General features: G+C 41.5%; 1 protein-coding gene across 2 annotated transcripts in view; it reads left to right on the forward strand.

Annotated features, from left to right (window-relative positions):
• The window catches only part of ddx43 (DEAD (Asp-Glu-Ala-Asp) box polypeptide 43), a 39694-nt gene that overhangs the window by 17281 nt on the left and 7373 nt on the right, over positions 1–15040 (forward strand). For both annotated transcript variants that reach the window (XM_034209958.1, XM_034209959.1), the window contains 10 exons: positions 2024–2135; positions 3301–3402; positions 3821–3876; positions 5626–5737; positions 6364–6573; positions 6783–6864; positions 8374–8533; positions 13775–13893; positions 14150–14260; positions 14652–14793. In XM_034209958.1, the coding sequence (XP_034065849.1) occupies positions 2024–2135; positions 3301–3402; positions 3821–3876; positions 5626–5737; positions 6364–6573; positions 6783–6864; positions 8374–8533; positions 13775–13893; positions 14150–14260; positions 14652–14793 (1206 nt within the window). The remainder of the gene's footprint in view (positions 1–2023; positions 2136–3300; positions 3403–3820; positions 3877–5625; positions 5738–6363; positions 6574–6782; positions 6865–8373; positions 8534–13774; positions 13894–14149; positions 14261–14651; positions 14794–15040) is intronic.

Genomic DNA, 15040 nt, shown 5'->3' on the forward strand with positions numbered 1-15040 from the left:
TGGTTTATAAATGAATGTCAAGACATTTATGTTTTCTGAAGCACTTTCTAAATAATAAAAAGAGAGTTCATATGTATTTACTGCATGTATGCATTGATGAAAAATAAGCCATGTGCAGTAATATAGAAAATTGAGGATGCAACGCATTGGTATGAATCGTGATGCATCGGGATATCGAATTGAATCGAATCGTTGACAGGATAATCGAATCGTGAGACCAGTGAAGATGCACAGCCCTACTACTCTTACTGTTTAACATTTTGGGTTACTTAATGTTACTTAATGTTAAGGCTAATAAAAATGACAAGGCTAAGCCGGCTGTAATGCTAACTAACGTGCTCGCTAGGGGTTTCACCAAGTAATCGACTAGTCGACTACCTTTACCACTAGTCGGCGCTGTAGGCCCTAGTCGACTAGTCGTGAAAAAAAATGAAGATGAGACACCCGCTGCCAACAGCTAGCACTAGCAGTAATGCTAGCACCAGTGAGCAACGGACCGGCGTCAGCACAGGGCAGAGGCAGACGAGCAGCAAGAAAAAACGGCTCTACAGTGATGCGGATGATGAGCTACGGGATTACTGCCAGCGGACACCGCATATCCCCACAATGGATAACCCACTGGAGTGGTGGGCAGAAAACGTGCACCGCGTCCCCCGTTTAGCCAAGCTTTCGAGGAGCTATTCCAGCCACAGGCACCCCGAGTGAGAGGGTTTTTTCCCTGGTAGGCAACACTGTCACCCGAAAGCGGTCAAGCCTCCTTCCCTCACATGTCGATGCGTTGGTGTTCCTCAACGCAAACCAAAAATCTGGAAAGGTGGACGTTATCGTGGAGGACAGCGAGTAAAGTGTTGCGCAATGCGCTGTTGCGCACTGGATTTACGTGGCATTTCAGTAAACAGAGTTTTTTGCTGTCGATTTTGGTGAGTCCAGTTACTGTTTGTTATTTACTCAGCCATATAACACAAATTTAAAATGCAGTGTTTAATGTAACTGTATGAGTTCCGATATGAAATACAGTTGTACACCTCTCTTTGTGTGTCTTTATTATGACGTAACGACTAGTCGACTGCTATTTTGAAAAACGTGTCGACTAGTAAATATTGGTAGTTGTGAAACCCCTAGTGCTCGCTACTAGCTAGGTAGCTAACTTGATCCAGCCACTCCTGGTCCTTTCATCAGACGGGAAGCGAAAGAACGAGCGAGACCCATTGCTGGTATGATAACAACCTGGTACTAAGCACACAGGCATCTTGTTAAAGTTATCTTATCTATCTCTTATATTTAGCGGAGGAAAACAATTGTGACATCAGTTATGACATCACTTACGCGACTCTGGGATTTGTAGTCTTTCTAGTTGCGTATTTTTCATAGTCTTACATTTCAACAGTTTTACAAAAACGGTGACTTTTTTGACATGGAAATGATTTTTTAAGATTGACAAACATATGTGTAATTCGTGGCACAATTTAAACGAGATTGAAAGATACGTTTTCTCTCTCCATTGACTTCAATACATAATTTATCCGAAATAAGGTCCCATGGACCGGAAGTAGAAGGGTGTGACTTAGCATCTCAATATATCATATTATAGGGTAGTTTTTGGCGTCATTGCAGAGCCTTTACGGCACATGGTCAGGGCATGTTTAGGAAAGAGCTGCATGGATTGATCAAGTTGCCGATTTACATTGTAAGCCATCAATTTCAGTAAACAATAAGTCAAAATTGCTTGATTCCAGCTTCTTAAATGTCAATATTTTCTGGTGTCTCTTGCCCTATGACAGTAATGTAAACAACTTTAAATTGTGGACAAAACAAGTAATATGAGGTCCTTTTGGGCTTTGAGAAACACTGATTGACATGTTCACCTTTTTGACATAGAGACCAAATGCTAGTTAATCTAGATTAATAATCATCAGATTATTTGACCCTGGTAAAAAAAATCATTGTTTGCAGCGCTAGTATATGATGTTAGATATATTCCCTTTATCTCGGCAGTTTTTTTAATTCACTTTTTACATTATAGGTAAACAAAGGGGACTATCAAGGTGAGGTGGTCCTCATGGGGTCCTCTGAAGCCCAGCAGAAGGCCAAGGAGATGATTGAAGAGCTGGTGTCAGATAGCAACCCTCAAAATGGTAATTTTTCTGAAAACGATCTATCATGAAAGCATTCGATTAGGTGCAAAATATCCTTCCGCAAGTCTCATCCCGTAGATGTTGTCAAATGTGACGCTTTTTCCTCAGAATCACATTTTTCTGCATGTGAAAACATTCTAGATTTGTATTTAGCAGGGCCACATTAAATGTTCAAACGGGTAGGATATTAAAGCTCCCATGTCATGGCCATTTCTACTGATCATAATTCCATTGTTGAGGTATACTAGAATAGATTTATACTGTGCAATTTTCCAAACTCACATTGGTTTCTCACACAGCATCTCTAGGACAGAGAGTGAATACACATACTTTACAAACGGCTTGTTTGAGCTCCTGCCCCCCCTCCCTGTGAGCCCAGTGTGCTCTGATTGGTCGAGAAGCTGACAGGCTCGTTGCTGCTCGCACACAGACACACACACTGCTGCAGACAGGCTTGGCGATACAGCTAGAACAAGCGAAACTCATCCTGAGCACACACTCACAGCCGAAGTAAAAACAATAAGTGTGGCTTGAAATTGAGTAAGAAAAAGCATGTGAGCATGGGTCTGCGTAGAGTATTTCTCCGCGATCCCAACGGAGTAGTCCGAAAAACATTTATCCATTTAAACAGTCGTGGTAGATACCTTGTTTGTTTTAAACATGATAAATACACAAACAACAATGAATACTTACAGGTTGTGTACCCGAATCTCCCGCTGGTCCAAACAAAGTAGGAACAGCATCGCTCTTCAGTGCCCTACGCTGTACATATTCGGCATGAATCGCTGAAAGGTTTGGGAAGCTTTGTTTCGTGAAATGCTGGCAGAGGGTATGGCCTCTGGGTATTCACACGTCACAGTACCCAGGAAGTAAACAATGGAAAATGAGAAATCTCCAACGAGGCGTTTTGGGGCAGCATAGACTGTTAGAGTTTTACTCGCTACAGGGTGTACTTTCAGGGTTTTAGACTCTGCAGACCGTTTACATAAAAACCTTCATAACACACAAGAGGACGGGTAATAACCGGAAAAGCATGACATGGGACCTTTAAGCCAAATATGGGACCAGGATGGTTACAAAATGTCACCACTAGGTGTCACACATAGCAGCCCATACAGTGTGGAATATATCCCCCCCAGCTTTCTTACACTTTGTCTCTGCACAGCCTCCGGAGGCCCAGGACGGGGAACCTTTAGAGATGAAAAGTCGGACTCTTCACAGACTGTGATTTTCACCGTGGAAAATGGTTTAGTTGGCAGGATAATAGGTATGTTTTTAAAACAGTTATTCCAGTTTTAAATGGTGCTATAAACGTTGGAACCTATGCTACATTTTTATTGCTAGCTATGCTAAATCACTAGCTAGGCTAAATCAGCGGACTTCAGTTGTTGTCAAGCTGTTAGAGCAAATTGGTGAGGGACTGTACTCCATTTTCACAGCCTGTGAATGTCAATGTACTTTAATTGACATGTTATATTTCCAAAGCAGTACATTCACTTCAAAATGTTTTTATTTCATCCGTTGGAGCTAAATGCTACTGTTAGCTATCTACATTAGCCGATGCCAAGTTAACGTTAGTTAGGCTAAACAGTCACATGGCAATGGTTGTGTGATCCCCATTCTGCAAAGATTCAGGAACATGTGTGTGGGTATGATCTGTAACATTGCGTTATATCTTGTTAAAGGTAAAGGAGGAGCCAAAATCCGTGAACTTGAAGAGAGCACTGGTGCAAGGATTAAGGCAAGTTCAGTGTCGTTCGTGTCAAGCTAATGATGTTAGCGCACATCCATGAAAATTTGGATTTATTTTTATACTACTGGATAGCTTTAACCTATAATAATGTATTATTGGTTTGTATTAATCAGGGATGCAAACTTGTCACCTTTCGGCGAAATTCGCCGTTTTGAAACCAAAATAGGTCGTGTGTGTGACTCATGTAGATTTGCAATAAAAATGTTTTTGGGGTATGGGGGTGGGTCTGAGACCCGGAGTAATCTGCGGCCGCGATGATGGTCTAGCTTCAGCTGCTACATTACCTACGGGTGCGTTAGTTAATATTAACTGTGTGGTCGGGAGTCACTGTGGCACAGACTGCACCGCTGGTGAACTGCTGTTAGAACGGGCCGTTCAGGTGTTCAGAGCAGGGCTCCCTGTCGGAGCGGCAGAGGGTGATGTGCACTGAAAAGTTTTTCTGTCGCAATATTATCGTTGAGCTGGCTAACTAGCATACATTGTCACTATCTCCTAACGTTAGCTTTAGCCTTCGTTTTCTAATAAAAAAAATTCATAGGCTATAAACAGAGGTGGTATAAGTATAGATCTTGTTCTTGAGTAAAAGTAGAAGTACTCAGATCTTGTACTTGATTAAAAGTAGAAGTACTCAGATCTTGTACTTGATTAAAAGTAGAAGTACTCAGATATTGTACTTGATTAAAAGTAGAAGTACTCAGATCTTGTACTTTTACTAAAGTACAAGATCTAAGTACTCAGGTTTGAGTCAAAGTAGAAGTACCAGAGTGTAGGAATAATCCTGCAATCAAAATGTTCCTCAAGTAAAAGTAGAAAAGTATTCTCATCAAAATATAGTGAAAGTAGCGACAGTAAAAGTAGTCGTTGTGCAGATTGGTCCATCTCAGAATAATATATATGATATGTTTTATAATGATTGATCATGAAAGTGTTCTCAAAGCTGGTAAAGGAGCAGCTAGTTTGAATTACTTTGTATACTGCAGGGTAGCTGGTGGATTCACTCCAGGTGGAACTAAAGTCTGATTTAACACTTGGTTATATTTCACATCATTCTTCCACATCTGTAAAGTAGCCAAAGGTATTACATAAATGTAATGGAGTAAAAGTACACCATTTACCTCTGAACTGTAGTGGAGAAGAAGAACAAAGTAGCGAAACATTGAAATACTTAATAAAGTACAAGTATCTCAAAATTGTACCCAAGTATAGTACTTGAGTTTATGAACTTAGTTACTTTACACCACTGGCTATTAGGGTTGCCAGAAACTGACCATGATCAAAATCGATTATTCGGCAGCCCTGGCGAATAATAATCGAATAATCACTGGCATCCCTACTGGCTATACAGATAGAAAGACTAAGCCTTGCACAGAGGCATGAAAATACATTTTCAAAATGCTCAACAGTGCTGCCAAAATTATAAACTGACTGCTACACAATTAAAATAAATGCTTTTATATATTTCTATTAGATGTGACTCTATGGCGTTTCTGTTATTATTAACTGCTGCTTTGGTTGTTCTGACTGCTAACATCCTGTTATTCCTCATTTTAAAGCCGATATTCCGTGGGGTCGGGGGGCTCGGATCCTTGTCACCTTTTTCATACCTGATGAGTTTGCATCCCTGATTAATAATCTAAATCCTCAAAGTAGCTACTAATTAAATCGGTAAAATACATGTAGTGGTCTAGGATGTTTGATGTATTCCCTTTACTCTGCAGTTTTTTTAATTCATTGTAGATAAACAAAGGGGACTATGAAGGTGAGGTGGTCCTCATGGGGTCCTCTGAAGCCCAGCAGAAGGCCAAGGAGATGATTGAAGAACTGGTGTCAGATAGCAACTCTCAAAATGGTAATGTTTCTGAAAACTATCATGAAAGCATTCAATTAGGTGCAAAACATCCTTCCGCAAGTCTCATCCCATAGATGTTGTCAAATGTGACGCTTTGTCCTCAGAATCACATTTTTCTGCATGTGAAAACATTCTAGTTTTGTATTTAGCAGGGCCACATTAAATGTTCAAACGGGTAGGATATTAAGACAAATATGGGACCAGGATGGTTTACAACATGTCACCACTAGGTGTCACACATAGCAGCCCATACAGTGTGGAATATATCCCCCCCAGCTTTCTTACACTTTGTTTCTGCAACCAAAAGTTTGGTGCAGTAGCTGTTTGGGGCATAACAAGATAGACTTATCAAATATTTCTGCTTTTCCTTTTCTGTTATAAAGTAAATAATAAAGCAAGATGAACAGACAACACATACAAAAAGTAACTGATCTCGTTATGCAATGAATACTCACACATTTAGATGTCTTAAGCATTATCAGTTCCTCTATTGAACTTGATAGCTGTATCAATGGAAGCAGTGTGCGTAGAAAACACGAAGTTGTGACACTTGCTGATTCTTGGTTACACTACCATGCTGCAGTTTATAAAATGTTTTTTCTCTGGGTTATTGTTCTGTTTCTCAGGTCCTGGTAGAGGGGGGCACTTTGGAGGAGGCTACACGGGGGGTGGCAATGGAGGAGGCTACAGAGGGAAAGAAAATGGAGGAGAGACAGATAGCTCTTGCTGGTCTGCTGCAGAATTAAAGAACTCGACTGATGCCCCGCCCCTCCCCATAATGGATTGGAAAAACCTCCGGGAGAACAAGGAAAAGTTTCTAGAGCTCAAGTGGAAAGGTGATTCTCACTACTGTACATAAACTGCAGGTGATGGCCCTACTGCTGCATATGGATTTGAAAACTAACAAAACTATTTTATATATTTTCTTTGTCTGTAGTTACTAGCTAATGTTGAACGGTATAACGGCCTTGTGATATGACACCAACATGAATAAAATGAACTCATGGCTTCAAAGTATTACTGTATAATTTGCAACTCCCTTCAGACGTCCCACCACTGAAGAAGAACTTTTACACGGTGGCAGAGAGTGTTTCCATACTCTCAGCGGAGGAAGTCATTGAATGGAGGTAAATCTGCCTGTGATGCATTTGAATCAGATCATCTTTCCTTTGTTTGTATAAAGGGGTTTCTTCATTGTATACGATGATGCTAGACACCTGTTTTATTTTTAAAAAACTTGTAAGGATAACCTTGCTAGGCTTTAAAACCAACATTTGTATTGGTTTGCTGATGGCGTTGGTATTCATTTAGGCCTCAGGGCACTAGGTGGCACCATTTATCCACCTCTTTATCAGGGGGTCCGCAGGGTCTTAAAAAGTATTAAAAGTTGATAAATCAATTTAGCAAAAATGAAGGCTATTAAAAAGTATTAAAAGGCATTTTCCAAGGTATTACATTTTGTAGCTTGTTTTCAATAAGTATATAAATTGTCCAAAGAGGTTGTATTCTACAGTGTGCCTGAATGTAATCATTGCGTAGGTGTGTAGTGTGATTCTGTGTAGTTTATTTATGGCATCTCGTTGGATTTGATGTCAGGACATCGCACGCTCACTGCTTGATAGCACGAAGGTCCGTTTACGCCGGTTGTTAAACAACATCGTTATGGGGAAATGCTAGTTTGCGTCCAAATGGTTGGAAGATGAGGAGGAAGGACAATCAATACTGTATATAGTCAATGTGAGGTAAAGTGTGTCGCCAAGGTAACCGGTTAAAACTCAAAGTGGCGATGAGGTCTTCAAATGTACGGAAAAGGTCTTAAAAAAGGTCTTAAAAGGTATTACATTTGACTTCAGCATTCCTGCTTATGTATAATGTATAATCAGTATATTATACTTCGAGTTAACTGCATGCAATGTTGACAGCCATTGGCAGTTGTTCCAAATGTATGTGTGCAGGACAAAAGGCCCAGTAACGACAGCTCTTTGTCTCTGGCTTAATGTTACCTTCTTAAATATATTTAGCAGTGAAACAGGTTTTCATTATGAAATGGAAAGAATATTCTTTGTAGTAGAAACCCAATGATTATCATGTGGTGTCTGGACACAGTTTGATACAAAACCACAATACGGTCCTAGACAAAGGTGACGTTTAGCTTTAGTTTATGTCAGTGGTTCTCAAAGTGGGGGGCGTGCCCCCCCTGGGGGGCGCAGAGGCATGCCAGGGAGAGACCAGGAGGAAAAATGGTTATATTAATAAAAATTAAAATCCCCTGCTTACACCTATATGCCGTGAGCTGATTATCGAGCCTTCATTGTAACAGTTACGGGAACACTGTGTATGCGTGTGGGGATTGTTGCAGTAGAAAATAAAACTAGCGCCCGGTACATTCATGGGAAACCCTAAATGTTTGAGCACCCTCTATGAAACGTCAAGCTACCCCACAGCACCCCCAAAAGAAATCTCTGACGCCGCCACTGAGCCTGACTTGTGTTGGGACGGCCCGACTTTTTTTTTTTCTCCAAAGGGGGGGCCTGACAGAAAAAGTTTGAGAACCACTGGTTTATGTTAACACAACCACATTGGGGCCAACCACTCATTACCCTTGCAACAAATTCCCCAATGTTCTTGTTCCACAGGAAAGAGAATAACAATATCTTTGTGGATGACCTTCTGGAGGATGGGGAGAAGCGTCCCTTCCCAAATCCCTGTCGCACCTTCCTGGAGGCCTTCAAGCCTTTCCCAGAGATCATGGAAAATATTGATCGAGTTGGCTTTGAAAAACCAACACCTATCCAGGTATGAGCCGGGCACTAACCACAAAATACACAAATACTTTAAAGCATTTCTGATGACTATTTTCAAATCAAAGTAACCCACATTGTTAACTTGTTTCATAATGTTAGATTAGATTGAAGCAAAGCTGTGAACGAGGCTTATGTTTGATCAGACTGACCAAAAGCTCTGGTGAGAAAATGGAATTCACATTAAATCGGGCTGTTAATTTCTACTTGGTTTAATTACTAGGGATGTAACGATACCAAAAACTCACGATACGATAATATCGCGATAACAAGTCCACGGTACGATATTTATCGCGATATTGAAAAATAAATACAATTCTTTTTTTGAAAAAACTCTCTTGCTTGGTACTGATGTTGCTGGGACACAGAGATATGCTTTGGCCATGGGTGACAGCAGTGGGTCAAACTGTGCATTGTCTCTCCACCACTTCAAAACAATACAGTTTTTGCCAAGAAGGTGAGGCTTATTGACAGGGCGAGATATAAATATGCTGTTGGTACTTGTCAATGTCTCTAGGTATGTACATGTAGCCCTGTAAATACGATGTCCTTTTGTGTTATCTGTTATGTTCATGGTGTAACCTACTTGCTGCCATGTTGAACAGGTCTCCCTTGAAAAAGAGATCAATGATCTCAATGGGACCACCTGGTTAAATAAAGGTTGAGAAAGAAACAAATTCGATATATCGTTACATCCCTAATTAATAACCAAAACCCACAAACTTTGAAAAGTAAAAAGTTCACAAATGAATAATTGCCAATCAGGGGAACATCACGCTCCGTCCCGTAAAATGCACAAGTTTCTTTTATAACTGTTCCGATAAATGGGCGCTTTTTATATTTAGAACAAAAGTATTCTTGTGGCATACTGTGTGGTTAGACGTTGCAAAGTCAAATCCACCTGTAGTGACCTTATCTGTTGCCAAAAGTAATCCCCGTGATTTACAAAGATCCGTATCTGGAAATACCCGCAGCATTTACTGCTATAGTATTGAGCGTTTCCCTTTTTTATTTTATAAAAGCAGAACTGAAAGAACAAAAAGGAAATCTTACTTGACAAAATATATTGGCAGCTGAGCAGAAAAACTATATTCATTCATACTTTTTTGTTTGTAAATTACCTTTTTATTTGAGTCATTGATCTGAACCTTTGTTTGAAATAATTGTTATGTGTTTCCACAGAGTAATGGGAAGACAATAGAAAGTACATTTCCTGCCCTAGAAAAGTAGGAAATTGGAATTCCTTCATCCCGAAGGAAATTGTTGCGCCAGAGTTACAAAAATACAATAAACACAGCAGCATATTAGTACTAGTGGAGTACTTCGTGAACGTTGTGATCAGCGCAGTTCTCCAGTGAAGGGGGGCGTAGTTTTGGCACAATTCCGTTGTACAGACCGACGTTAACAGCAGCCCAGTCTGTGCACACGGAGACCGACTCTGTCGCCCGGTGATCTAACCGCCTTCTGGAAAAGCTTCACAAGTACGTCGGTACGCAAATGCGCTTTGTGACACAAGTGACGGTACGCATTTCAGATTACGCACATAACCTGCGTACCAGTTATGTGCACCCCTGTACTACAGCAAAAGTATTCTCCGTCGGGACTTCCTGCAACAACACCACGCCGTTATCTTGATTCTGATTGGCCAGAAGACATCAAAGATGTTCTATTGAGAAGACGATCACTACGTGACAAAAGTTTTCAAAACCGTTTCTGGTCTTCGGTATTTCCAGACAAGTGGCTACTGAAATCAATCCTACTAACTGCTGTCTGTGCAATTTACTCCGCGAGTTGGCAGACTTTATTTTGCTTACTTTAACATCATTTTTCATGGTGGGGCTAAGCCATTTCTTGGTATGGGTGTAGCCTACCCCAGCCATACCCTGGCGCTGCCACTGGTGGGATGTATGGGGCGGGCCATTCTGCACATGCGTTAAATGCGTTAAATATTTTTAACGCAATTTAAAAAATAAAAATAAAATTTAAAAAAATTCGTTAACGCGATAATTTTGACAGCATTAATATATATATGCGTTAACCACGCACTTAGTTATTTGGTGTGGTAGATTATTTTTAGTGTAAATCTAAGGAACAAGTTACCTTTTCTATACCTTTTTAAACACTCAATTGTGGTTGCTATAGAGATGTAAAAATGGTTGTTTAGGATTATGCACATCTTTAAAGCGATGCATGGAATCAAGTGTAATCTTCTTTAATGTAGCTGTAAGCCTTGTTAACTTTTCCTCTGGACAAAATGTACAAGGGCTCACATTTTACTTTCATTTTTACTAGGGATGCTCCGGCCGGAATCAGTATCGGCCGATCCGATCGAGTGGGCGGGGCCTATGGGGATCTTCCATTTAAAGTGATGTTTAAAACTCAGTTAATGGGGCTCATTCACTGGAGCTTCCACAAACAACCAACATAATTATTACATTCAAATGAAGTACATTATTCAAGTTTACATTCACTTTGGAGAATAACACGGGAGAAATGAGCGGAAGCGCTCTCTTTTCCTCTCTCTCTCTCTCCTTCTCTCTCTCTCTCTCTCCTTCTCTCTCTCTTTCTCTCTCTCCCCCCTCCTTCTCCATCCCTCTCTCTCTCCCTCTCTCTCTCCCCCTCTCTCTCTCTCCTCCCTCTCTCTCGCCCCTCTCTCTCTCTCATTCTCTCTCCTCCCTCTCTCTCTCCCTCTCTCCTCTCTCTCCTCCCTCCTCTCCTCTCCTCTCTCCTCTCCTCTCCTTCTCTCTCTCTCTCTCTCTCCCCTCTCCTTCTCTCTCTCTCTCTCTCCCTCCTCTCTCTCCCCTCTCCTCTCCCTCTCCCTCCCTCTCTTCTCATTCTCTCTCTCTCTCTCTCTCTCTCTCTCTGTCTCTGTCTCTGTCTCTGTCTCTCTCTGTCTCTCTCTCTGTCTCTGTCTCTCTCTCTCTCTCTCTCTCTCTCTCTCTCTCTCTCTCTCTCTCTCTCTCCTGACAGCCGGTCCCTATCCGTCTCATGCAGCTCACTGATCCAGTAACGAGTGACCCGACAGTGAAGAATAAACATATTTATAACTAGTTTAGTTCCAGAGGTAGATCAAATAGCTAAGTGTGTTAGTTCTAACGCTTAGTGTGTGTGTTTTGCTCACCGGTCCGTCACAGCGGGTGGAGCTGCAGGATTTCTGCTTCACACACATTGCATACCGCTATTTTACTGTCATTTTCGGACACCTTAAAATACTGTCAGACCGGTGAAGCCATTTTGGCGAGAAAAGTGTCATGTATTTTACATGTTTCTCAATGCCCAAATAAGGAGTGATGCAAGAAGAAATTAAACATCATCCTTTCGTTTCACTGTAAAAGGCTTGGTCTGATGAAATAGATAATGGCTGTTTGACAACATTCATTCTGTGGAAGGGAAGAGGCTGCACCCTGAACTGAAACTTCTGGTGTGATGCCATTAGATTAGTATGTGTGCAATCCAGTTCAGTGACACTCCCTATATAACTTTATATTTGAAAATGTTGACGTGTCTAATCGTTTTCAAGAAATGTCAACACGAGTTCCCAGAAAATCATGAATTGTCCTTTTTATTTGAACTACCAATATCTCCAAGTTGTCTGTATTCAAACAATTTGATAGAACAGCATAACCTGGAAAAGAAACTGAGTGCAACAGAGAAACCGAGTGTGCCACATGTCGTTATTTCTAGAACAAAGTAGGTCGACTATGTGAACCAGCTACACAAAAGAATAACCTCCATTAAGCTTTTCTACAACAGAGCCGTGACGCAGTATAAAATGTGCTTTAGTCGAGTTCAAAGGGTTTACTCTGAACGGTTCCAGATTTTTGCCAAGTTAGTCTAAACTTGCTTTGCTTTTTAAAATAAATAAAAAGGACTTCCTATTTTAAGGTTTTCATATTACCATAATGTAAATTAATGCAAAGGCAAGTTTATTTATATAGCACCTTTCAACACAAGGCAATTCAAAGTGCTTTACAAAAATGGGGTAGGTAATTCACTTCAGAAACACTTTGTTATATTCCATGGAATGCTCTTAAAGCCCCGGACACACCACGCCGATTTTGGCCGTCGATGGATGTCAGGCCGACGATGAGCGTCCTGTCGCCCTACTCAGAAGGCACCGTTGTGTCTTTTCGACCGTGCCAACGCCTTTTTTGTCGAATCGGTAGGCAATCGGCCAAAGGCTGTCGGTCAAATAAATCACTCCGATTGGCTGTTCAGCTTAGCGAATCAGTGCATGAGAAGCGAAACGGAAGTGAGGGACCCAAACAAACTATTAAGAAGGCAAATCTGAGATTTCATTTAACTCCAGCTCTCGACACAGGTTCGGGAAAGCCCCGTGAGCTTCTCGCTGTAGAGTGAAAATGGAACGCACGCCATTTGTTGTTTGTTTATATCACGCAGTCTGTTCTTCTTCTCTCGGTTATCACGCAGTCTGTCTTCCGGTTGTTGCCTCTTTTGAATGACGAATACACACTACCGCCGCCTGCTGGTAAGGAGAGTTATTGCCACTCACGCATGCGTAGTTCGTACGTGCAACTTGGCTGTCCGCTGAAGTCTTTACGGTGTGTTCCAGTGCGACACATGGCCAAGACGCAGGAGACGTGAGGCGACGCAACAGTCGGGTCCGTCTGTCAGTTATTTGGTGTCAGCTTGGTGTGTCGCTACCTTAACATCCCGATAGCAATGAATACATGAAATGCTTTGATAATAAATACATAAAAAATGTATCTGTGGAAGCCGTGGCGCTGTAAAAAGCACAACCAATCATCTGAGCCGGCCCGGCTAAAAATAACTGGATGGCCTACCTGCCTGTCAGCCTTCCATCTGTGCACAAACACATCTCGTGCCCTCATTGGTCATGTTCGTGTGTGCTGGAGGAGGGGCTCTGGATTTGACGTCATCTGAACAGGACATCGCACGCTCACTGCTTGATAGCGCGAAGCTCCGTTTACGCCGGTTGTTAAACAACATCGTTATGGGGAAATGCAAGTTTGCGTCCAAATGGTTGGAAGATGAGGAGGAAGGACAATCAATACTGTATATAGTCAATGTGAGGTAAAGTGTGTCGCCAAGGTAACAGGTTAAAACTCCAAGTGGCGATGAGGTCTTAAAATGTATGGAAAGGGTCTTAAAAGGTTTTACATTTGACTTCAGGATTCCTGCATATACCTGTATGTACAAATGACAATAAAAGCCTTGAATCTTGTATGTATGATATTTGTGTTTTCCACCTCAGTCTCAGACGTGGCCAGTGTCTCTGAGCGGAGACGACGTGATCGCCATCGCTCAGACAGGAACGGGCAAAACTCTGGCCTACCTGCTGCCAGGCTTCATCCACATGGACGGACAAGTTGTGTAAGTTCAGGACCCTTCCTTTAGGTATCAATGTTATACAACAAAGTGTGTTCTCTCTTTACTTGTACTTAATTATGGTGTGAGCTGTGATAAAAAAATGTGTGCATGTTTTGTTTGTTTATTTGACTGGTACAGCACTTTGGTCTGGAGGTTTTAAAGTGCCTTATAAATAAAGCTGTGTTGTATCTACTTCTGATTTAGAGCTGTTTTATCTGTCAAACTTCTTATTTCTTGTCCTCTCTCTCTTCCTTGACAGGCCCAGATCCAAGCGGGGGGGTCCGGGCATGTTGGTGCTGACTCCCACCAGAGAGCTGGCCCTGCAGATTGAACAGGAGTGCAGCAAGTACAGCTTTAAAGGCTACAAAAGGTCCAGCAGTCTTATTCAAATAACTCTTAGACAATATTTATAATTTGTACATCCATTATTCACCCTGATTTAAAAACACTTAAACAAGTAGCACACTGGCACAAGAATGAGCTGCTTACGCCAAAGTGTTTTAAAATAGTCATGTTTTAGCGAGAATTGATCAATGAGACTTGGACGATACTGCTTGAGTTGTGTGGCCCCTATTTTTATTTATAATTCTCAGTTTTTGGATTCCTCAGTCACTCTGAGGCATATGTGGGGGTCAAAACAAATGTATGGTAACACGGGTTTAGTACTTGATACACAAATCGTTTTTTGGGTGGAAGTATTCCTTTTATTGAATGAGCTTATCACGGTGACTCGGCCATGACTGTTCCTCCTCTGTTCTCAGTGTCTGTATCTACGGCGGAGGGGACAGGCGAGCTCAGATCAACGCGGTGAGGGGCGGCGTGGACATCGTGATCGCGACCCCGGGCCGACTGAACGACCTCCAGATGAACGAGCTCATCAATCTGCGCTCCATCACCTACTTGGTCTGCTGTCTGCTTTTATCTGTGACACTCTTCAGGTCTAGGGTGTTGGCATCGGCCAGGGCTATATGTTTATTTTTAAATGTTTTGTTGGAGTACAGATGGGTTGTTTTGAATAACTGCTCTGATCATTAGGAACCTGTGCTTTTATTTTATCCTATGTTTTTATTGTGTATTGTGTTTGTAGCACTTCTTAACACGTTGCTTGTGTGGTCCTTGATTATTTTATGATTCCTATGATGTCTTAATG

Source organism: Gymnodraco acuticeps, unplaced genomic scaffold, assembly GCF_902827175.1.
Source record: "Gymnodraco acuticeps unplaced genomic scaffold, fGymAcu1.1, whole genome shotgun sequence".
Lineage (NCBI taxonomy): Eukaryota > Metazoa > Chordata > Actinopteri > Perciformes > Bathydraconidae > Gymnodraco > Gymnodraco acuticeps.